Source organism: Nicotiana tabacum, chromosome 22 (genome assembly GCF_000715075.1).
Source record: "Nicotiana tabacum cultivar K326 chromosome 22, ASM71507v2, whole genome shotgun sequence".
In the NCBI taxonomy this organism is placed as follows: domain Eukaryota; kingdom Viridiplantae; phylum Streptophyta; class Magnoliopsida; order Solanales; family Solanaceae; genus Nicotiana; species Nicotiana tabacum.
Window position 1 is genome coordinate 43292859 of NC_134101.1, and position 9964 is coordinate 43302822.

The 9964-nt window shown below is 37.9% G+C and overlaps 2 protein-coding genes across 2 annotated transcripts; one reads left to right on the top strand and one right to left on the bottom strand.

Annotated features, from left to right (window-relative positions):
• Positions 1-530: 530 nt before the first annotated feature.
• On the bottom strand, positions 531-1360 carry LOC107801672 (uncharacterized). Its single transcript, XM_016625035.1, has 2 exons — positions 1010-1360; positions 531-896 (listed from the first exon to the last, which is right to left on the bottom strand). Exons 1-2 carry the CDS (start codon positions 1358-1360, stop codon positions 531-533), a joined length of 717 nt encoding a protein of 238 aa, XP_016480521.1.
• Positions 1361-3494: 2134 nt separating this feature from the next.
• On the top strand, positions 3495-5286 carry LOC142175819 (uncharacterized). The gene is made up of 4 exons (XM_075242819.1): positions 3495-3738; positions 4064-4311; positions 4438-4823; positions 5121-5286. The coding sequence occupies exons 1-4, from the start codon at positions 3495-3497 to the stop codon at positions 5284-5286; spliced, it is 1044 nt and encodes a 347-aa protein (XP_075098920.1).
• Positions 5287-9964: the final 4678 nt, after the last annotated feature.

Consider the following 9964-nt stretch of genomic DNA (forward strand, 5'->3'; position numbering starts at 1 on the left):
GTATAGTAACAGATTATTGTATGTAAATTATTTATACAATAGTGACGGTCGATTCTTTTTTTGTATAAATATACAAATTATATTTTGTATTTTTTTTTATAGTGACAGTCATTTTTTGTATATATTTTGTATAGTGACATCCATTTTGTATATTGTTTTGTATAGCGACAGTTTATTTTGTATATTTTTTGTATAGTGACAGTCTATTGTATATAAACTGTATGGTGACAGTCCTTTTTGTATATTGACATCTATTTTGTATATTGTTTTGTATAGTGACATCCATAATACTATTTGGAATAAAACTTCTACCAATACTTTCATTACGACAAAAAGTAGTATCTTTATTCATACATCAGAGAGAATCTGATTGCAAATCTCATTATTTTTCCAATATTCTAATTGTAACATTCACAAGGAAAATAATTACAAAATACTAAATTAGTGTAGTAACATCTACTAGTTGTCTCAAGCATTCCTGTATGTTCTTTTATAGTGTCTTTGTTTCCACACAGTCCATATGTAACTGTTTATGTATACAAATATTCATAAAGTCCCTTGCATCGCGACTTCGTCGGTCTTCCTGATTTGCCCTTCACTATCGGTGGTAGGACCACATTATCTAACACTTCTGTTGGAAGGTTCCATGTAGTTTCATCTGGAAGTGGATTAACTGGCACTTCACATGTCTTCTTGAAGTATTCTTTGGTGTAATAGGCAAAACAATATTTGGGTGCTTCTACGTGTGTGTAGTCCAATACTGCCATAGCATGTGGACAAGGAATCTCATCCACTTGAAATCGTTTGCACGAGCATTCTCTTTTTTGCATGCAGACTATGTTCAGCCTTTGTTCAGCATCCATTACTACATATACATAATCGGTTGAAGGACTCACCTAAATTTAAATAGATATCATTAGTAAAACAGGGATATGACAAGTATTAATACATTTTTGTCAAAGTATGTTATTCAGGCGTATGAAGTAAGACATGATAAAAGAATATTTACCGTCATCTTCTCCGACAAACTGCTACTTTCCTTCAGTATTTCGTTATAATTTTTTCCTAGGCCAGTAAATGTACTCATTGCAGTCATTCTATTTGTGTTATTCCATTCCATAACCAAATTCATCATGTAATCTAGCAAACTCATGATTGGTAGCTCTCTTGCCTCTCTGTTTCTTGTATTGAGTGAATCGGCAATATTTGAAGTCATCACCATGGATCTATTAACAGTGGAATATGTTATGGACCACTTTTCATAACCAACTTGGAACAAGTAACCCCTTACCCTCTTATCAATGTTGTCCATATCTTGCATGAGGTGATTAAAATCTTCAATTTTGTATGCTCTGGCCATTGCAAAAAATACTTCCCTCAGTCAGTCATGGTTCTTCTTAAACTGCTTCTTTATGTTATTCCAAAGATGGAAGATGCATACACAGTGAGATACCTCTGGATACACAATCGAAGCATCCCTCAATATGCTTGCATGATGATCAGATATGATGCACATCCTTTCCCTTTCCCCAAAAGCATGTCTAAACATTTCAAAAAATCATTCCCACGAAGCATCATTTTCAGAATCGACAACAGCATATGCTAGTGGAAAAACTTTACCTGGTTAAGCAAATAATAAAGCATCCAAAAACTCATTCAGAACCGAAGAATACCGTAAAACCCTAGCCGCCTTAAACAACTGAGGCGATTCTCTATCATGAGCATTGCCATGGCTATTCCGGCTAGCGGCTAGCCTTCTTCAATGGCTGGTCTGCCTTCTAAAAACCCCTCCCTATTCCTAACACCAATACAAACTAACCCAAGCCTTTAGATTATTCAAATATCTTGAAACCAGTCGCGACAAACTCTCCAATATGTGCAAACACCAGTTCGAGCAATAATGTTGACCCAGTACCTCTTCGACGTGCTACTTTTGTGAATGGTCAGCCGATGGTGAAATTCTCAGAAGCTAAAGTGGAATGTATGAATGTAATTGAAGGCTTACATTATGCAGTGGTATGTAAGTTCTCTTATGGTTGGCCTGAGATTCAGGAACTACGTAGAATTATCCCGGCACAATGTGGAATTAAAGGTGAATATAATGTTGGTCTTCTTAGGGATAGGCATATACTGATGCGATTTACTTTAGGGGAAGATTTCATAAATTTTACATCAAAAAGTGTGTACTACGTGAAATCTAGAGATGCATATGAATATCAGTTGAGAACATTAATTTATGAAGCAATATTTAAGGTTGGGGAAGAAACACCAAAGGTCATGGCATGGATTTCTTTCCCAAATTTGCTACCTACTTTCTTTGTTAAAGAATGTTTATTCTCTTTAGCTTCAGCTGTGGGAAGCCATTACATCTTGATATGTCTACTATTAATAAGACTCGACCAAGTTGTGTAAGGGTAAAGGTTCTTATCGATCTGTTATCAGACTTACCAAAGAAAGTGTGTATGGACATTGAGAATGAAGTCACTGTTGAAATTCGAACTGAATAGGTGAAGATTAATTATGATTTCTTACCCCAAGTATTATAAGACATGCAAGTTATAAGGGCATGATAAGTTTAAGTGTTGGCGTCTTCATCCAGAGTTAATGGAAAATAAGGGCAGTGGCAAGAAGGTTGTTAATAACAAGGAGCAAGAGACAAGCAAGAACAAAAGACATGTGATGATTCTTACAAGTGAAAAAATTATAGGAAATATAGGTGAACAATGGAAAGAAGTACGAGATAATCGAGTCAAGAAGACTGCTCACTAGGAACAATACAATATTGGGAAAGAAATTATAACATTTGATGATACAAAAAAACAAGTGTAAGTGTCGAATAAATATGTTGTCCTAAAACTTGAAGAAGGGGAATTGGAATAAAATAACCAGCTGACTTTTGTGGATGATGCTACTGTCATGAGGAGCCCTAGACCTAGTCCCAAAAATACTAAGAAATTAAACCCAGCGGCAAATACCTTTAATCCTACCTCTATAGGGTTTGAAGCACCTAAAGAAGGATTAAATACTACTCATACAGGGACTGGTGTCAAGGAATCTACAACCCAATGGGTCCACAGAGCTTTTGAAGTTCGCAATGTTGTTGCCACTCAATCTTTCCAGGAAATTGCAGCTTAATCTTTGGAAACAAATGTCACACATGAACAAGGAAAGATAAAATGATAGTTTAACTTTCTCTGGAGGTAAACTATGGAGTGAACAAGTTGAGGAGGATCCAGATGAAGGAAAATTCTTTGAAGGTAATGATCAGGTGGATTGAGTGGCAGACATTCAAATTGATGGTGGGAAGCAACTTACCATCAATGAAATAGTTATATCACCAACTAAATCAACAATGAAGCCGAATCAGTGTAATAGTTACGATCTACAATTCATAATGTTACAGAGAATGGTGGGAACTGGAGGTCTAAACTTATGCTGGAGAGACTGCAGTTGAACCAAAACATGCTTTGGTTCCTCATAAAGCATTTGAGATAATGCCATTAGCTTGTGATTCTGGAACTGGACTGCCACTACATAGTCACCTAAACATGCCTCTTATGTCACCTTTAAAAGTCCTCCATGAACTGGTAACACACCATGCTACACCACTGGAGATTCAGCAGGCAACAACTGCTCATGTTAATTGTGGAGAGGGAGGGGATGATGAATCAACAGTTGGAATATTTAAGAAAGTAGCAAGGGAAGAATATTTATCACCCAGAGCTGGTGAGAAGAGTGGTAAAAAGGAAGGAAACAAGGCCAAATCAAAGAAATTCCGCAAGCAAAAAAGATCCTGCCCAAAAGGGCTACGTCACGGATCAAATGATGATCAAGACATTAATCTGGAATATTAGGCCTGTCAATACTCAGCATGCCTTTCCTAGGGTAATCAATATGCAAAGGGAGCACAATTTCTATGTGATATCACTAATGGAGCCTTTCCAGAATTTAGGACATATACAAAGATATAAGAGCATATTGAATATGTAAACTACATTTTCAAATTTGAATGGGAAGATATGGTTGTTCTTCGACGCTGTGGTTGAATGGGAGTTGGTTTCAGGCACTGCTCAACAAGTAACTGTAAGGGTGCTCCACCATGATCTTGGTCAACATATTTTGATGATATTTATGTATACAAAATGCTCATTAGTGGAGAGATTGGAATTATGGGATAGCTTGTATTACTTGGCAAGTGACATGGAATTACCTTGGTTAGTGAGAGGTGACTTTAATATGATATTACATGAAGATGAAAAGATAGGGGGTCATCCTGTATATTCACCTGAATATGAGGACTTTGCTTTTTGTGTAAACTCATGTGGCTTTTTTGATCAAGATTACAAAGGGATCCCATTCACATGGTGAAATGGAAGACCTAATACAGAATGTATTTTTAAGAGATTGGACAGAATTTTTGTCAATTTGCAATTTCAGAATTTATTTTCAACAACTGAAGTGGAGCACTTGATTAGAACTGGATCAGATCATGCACCATTGCTAATGACTTGTGGAGAACAGGGCAGCAAATATGTCAAGCCATTCAGATTTTTAAACTTCTGGACAAAACATGCTACATTCATGGATGTAGTGAGACAGAACTGGAGTTCTGATTTTATTGGAGATCCTTTTTTAATGTTCAAGCACAAATTAAAGAAGGTAAAGGCAGCATTATCTAAATGGAGTAGGGATACTTATGGTGATATTTTTAAGCAGTTGGCAATATTGGAGGTTATTGTTAAAGTAAAGAATATGTTGTTTGAAGAGGAGCCTACAATTGAGAATAGGATTATCCTTCAGAAAGCTCAGTCAGAATTAAAAAGGTACCTAAGCATAGAGGAACAATACTGGAAATAAAAATCTCGAACGACATGGTTTGCCGAGGGGAGATAAGAACACCACATTTTCTCACAACATTGTAATGGAAAGAGGAATAAACTTAGCTTAAAAATAATTCAGAGTGATACTGGAGTCTGGCTAGAAGATCAAGAACATATGGCTTCTGCAGCAGTAGAATTCTACCAAAATTAATTCACAACAAAAGGGGATACTACTAATTTCTCAATGCTGGAAAATGTATAAGATATTGTTTCATTGGAACAGAACTTGGAATTATGTAGATTCCCTACATTGGAAGAGGTCAAAGCTGCAATTTTTGGGTTCAATGGAGACAATGTAAGTGGACCAGATGGTTTTACTGGTTTATTTTATCAACGATGTTGGGAGGTGATCTGTTATGACATTCACAATATGATACTTCATTTATACTCTGGTGCTAGGATGTGATCTCATCCAATTTCACTCCTCTATTTGAGGATATAAACGGTCCATGCAATAATAATACCCAACAGAGTCGGGGTCAAATTCCACTGGGAGCTATGCGAATGCGTGCTAGTAGTATATATCTTAGTGCGTGATATTGTATATCTTGATTTGCACTTTTGGAATATTGGGTTTTGTTTGCAAATCTAACTTAAACTACTATTGCGATTTTAAGAACGAAATTAGAAAATTGTTTTAGGTTATTTTTCAAATGATAAAAAGGCTTAGGGCTATGACCTTGACCTAGGTGTTTGCTTAATGGGTTGTAAGCTTTAAAGCTTATTTTATTGATTGGGGTGTATTATAGATATCAACACTCAAGTGCCCACTCAATACCTCTCAGTCAGAGAGTGATTTTGCCTAATTTGGCTTTCTCAAGTCCAAATGGGTATTGAATAAAGCTGTTGATAATAAGCTCAAGTCGGGTTTTATTATCTCTAGGTTCAACCCTTTAATTGGGCTTATCAATCTCTCAATTGACCCAATTTCTTGCTAGCCAAGTTTTTCTAGACTATGTCTCTCTTTCTCAAGTAGATACCAAGTCAAATAGACATGAAATAATGTTTGCGACCATTAATTCTTCAAATAAATGCAAGAACAAGGCTAGATAATCAACACTCAACCATAAACAAGCAATAAATCAAACACACATTAAGTTTACACACTAGGGTTGGGTCACAAGCCTAGTAAAAATCTAGGTACTCATGCTTAAATTAGAAGAAAAAGAAGAAGAAGTGATAATTAAACCCATAATAATAATAAAGATGATAAAAGTAATATTCAAAAAGCTCAAAATAGCAAAAACTACTAAAAGGAGCAAAGTAAAATGTCTAGAATGGCTGTTGATGTCAAAAGTTGAACTAAAAAGTGAATCTCTTCTATTTATACAGTGCTAGAATTTTCAGACAAAAATGCCCTTCCGGAGGTTCTGTGGCCGCACAATTCCATGTGCGGTCCGCACTTTGCTTCAGCCTGGCAGGAATGGAAACCTGCGACCGCATAATTCTGAATTGCGGTCGCACTTCACTCTTTCTGTCGTCCGCACATTCCATAGTGCGGCCGCACATTGCTCTTCTGCGGACCGCACAAATATGATTGTTGTCGCATAGCTGATCTTCTACGGCCGCACAATAATTGTGTGGTCTGCACTTCTGTTGAACTTGAATGCAGGCTTTCTGAACTTTTGCTCTTGCCTAGGTTCTGCGGCTGCACATTTCATGTGCGGACCGCACTTTGTACTTGTCTTTGATGGGATTTGCTTCACAATCTGCGGCCACAGATAATAATCTGTGCAGTCGCAGATGATAATCTGCGGTCCGCACTTTTGAGCTTATGTGCCTGTTTTCATCCTTGAGTTCAGATCACTCCTTCTTGAGTTGGATTTCATCTTTGGGGCTCATTTCCACTATTCCTGTAATTAAGCATATTTCATAAATTTTCGGGAACACAATTAAACGCTTTTGAACTAAAACGAAAGCAAAAAGGTGCTAATAAGTAGTCAAAATATCCACTTATCAACTCTCCCAATCTTAAGCTTTTACTTGTCCTCAAGCAAATAAGATAATTCCCACCTCCACAAGTTGAGATCTATTCCAGCTAATCAAAAATGCATCAATCACACACCTATTGGGACCAACAATTACTCACAACACTTATGAATTATTAACAAGTCAATGGGTTGAACTTTTAAGCATAAATAGTTCTAATATGACACTTGAGCATCAAGAGTTGAATTAATTCATCAAGGAAGCTCTCTCTTTTATGTAGGTCATCGTGGATCCCAAACTCCTCCTCCTCTACTCTCCGTTTGCATACCTCACTTATGAATGTAGCACTCAATTTAAAGATTTGTGAAAGGTTCGCTCATCTCTCTTAAAAGAATGTCACAAGTACGGATTTAAGTACCATAGGCTTGCCCCTCATGTAAATCACCACTAATTTAAGCTCACTCGACTTAAAATCATGTAGGGATTTTTCGAAATGCAATGAAGGCTTTTGTACTATGGTTGGATGTGCTATGATAGAACGAGTTCATCTTTCCTTAAGCACTCCATTTTTTTTTCTTATCGGCTCATGCTTTGCCAATTCCTTGAGGCATTTTCTTTTCCATAGGGGGATTATAGAGACTTAGCATCACTTTTTCGTTGTCATGATATTCATTTTCTCCTTTTTGTTGCTTTGCATCATTACTATTCTTTGAAATCCCTTCAACTCTTCAACTTATTCACTTTCTTTTTGCATTTTTCTTTTTGTTCTTCTTTCTTTTTCTTGCCTTTACTTCTCTTCATTTCTTTTCTCTTTTTGTGCCTTGATACCTTTTTCAAACTCCTCGTCTCTTCCCCAAACTTACGTTTTTAGCCAATTATTTCACAAGAGTGTTAAGAAAAGTTTGGGTGCCAAGAGAGTATCACGACAGAACGGGTAAAGACTTGTAACATGGTGATAAAATGAGAAAGGTTTTAGGCTCAAATGGGTTGACTAGGGATAAAAACATTGGTGGGCCATGGAAAATTTCAAGTGGGTAAAGGAGAGCCTACAATCACTTCTCAAGCCAAGCAAAACTTAAAATTTTGCCTAGAAACACATTCAGGGCAAGTTCTAGACCATTTGCACGGGTACTTGGACTTGCAACAAAAATATCTCACCTCTCACGCAGTTGGATTGTTAAAAAGCATAGAGTCGAGGGCCCACAACGACCATATTCAAGATTAAAAATTACTATGGCTCGGTTAAACCACTCGATGATTGTCTAAGTTAATACAAGAGTCACAAGGTCATTAACTAGAGCTATTTCTTTCCCAAAAAAACTTATTTTTAACCATAAACACGTAGTTAAGTGTGTTGGTACCAAGTGAAGCATGTTTGACTCTTCGAGTTTGACTCAATTAGGTCATTTTATTCATTACTACTACTATTCTTACCTAAACACCAAAAATGGACTCAATCCCTTAAGAAGGTTGTCACGCCATCCATCGTTGGGAAGAATCACCCGGTTCACATAAAAAGTACCTTTGGAAAGAACTGTGGCATTAAAAAAAATCAAAGGCTTATTGGTCACTAAAAACATAAAAAAAAGAAGTTACAAAATAAAAAGAAGCTACTATATTAAGCATAGACAAATAAGAAAACAAAATAAAGAAGCTAAAAATCAAACTACCGAAAGCATAACAAATATACATAATGAGAGAAGAAAAGAGAGAATATATACATACAACATAAAGAGAAAGAAGAAAATATTATCAGTTATTACAAACCAAATGTCTAAAAGTCATCCAAATATCAAATAAACTTTACCCCCTCGAATAATAATAAACATTGTCCCAATGCTTAACAAAATAAGAATAAAGAAGGGTAAGAGTGAAAAACAAGACTCCCTATGTGGCCTTGGACATCTCTGTGTCCATAGCAGCGTCACCGCCTTCAATCTCCTCTAACTGGATCTCATCATCATCGTCTCAGGGAGTAACTGGGTTGGTGAACATCTAGCACACTGCCTTAGCAGTGTCGACAGCCAGGTCTGGCTCCTCAAACTGGCCAGTTGGTGCCACTGGAATAGATGGTGCTACTGGAGCTGCTGGTGCTGGTGGGTCTGACCCTATGAGCAAATCGAATGGAAGATCACCAGCTGCTACTATCTTGGTCACCTCTCTCCTCAACCTGTCAACTGATTTCTTGGACGCTTGGGATTTTCTCATTTTCTTTACATACTTCCCCAGCTCCTCAATCATTACTCCATGTGCTACCAAGGTGTTCATGATGGTGGTTTGGTTTTCTAAGATCTTCTTCAATGTGTCCTCGACTGTCTGAGGAATTTGTGGTGCCGGGGTGGATGACTATGCTGCAACAACACTGGATATGTCAGTCAGCTTTGTTGTAGTTGTCTGCATCTAGTTGTTGAGGCTCGCTAGTATTTGGGAGGCTCACATCGCAGATAGTGGATGAATGGGCATGGGCACCAGCTTCAAAACCGATGTGGATGGCACTGATGCTGAAGGACCTGAAGAAGAAGGTGGAGGTATAGCTGATGCACTATCACAAGGATCTACTAAATTAGATGGCATGTCGAATGTCTCAGCAGCTACCCCGGTAGGCTTATCAGACTGGCCTGCAATAGTAGAGGGCTGACCCTTTTTCTTTGGGTTTCCACCATCCATCAAAGAATACCATGAGAAAGGCTTCTTCGCCTGCACCTTAGTGTCAAAATCCCTTGGTTCCACCCCCGCATCTGTGAGGTACTCAGTGATGGTGTTGGGATACGGGTATGAGGTGTCACCTTGCTTGGTGACCACAGACATGTTTGCCGACATCACGACACCCACATTGATTGGATACCCGGCCATGATAGATGCGACTAGCACTGCCCTCGGAATCTGAAGATTTGTTTCATTTTGATATGGATCTAGTCTGCTATATACAAATGCCTGACATCCCCTTGCCTCAAAATTTAGGGTGTTTCGCTGAATAGGAACCCCTGCTGTGATCCAAACTAGAGGCGGCCCCGGAGTTCCAAGAATCTCAGCTAGCCACGGGCGAGCTGCATCTCCCATTGCAAACTTTTCCAGGTATTGCACAGGCTCCACATCCTCAGACACCAAGTAAGAATTTAGGGCTCTTTGGTCGAATCTTACCTTCAGGTTTCTCA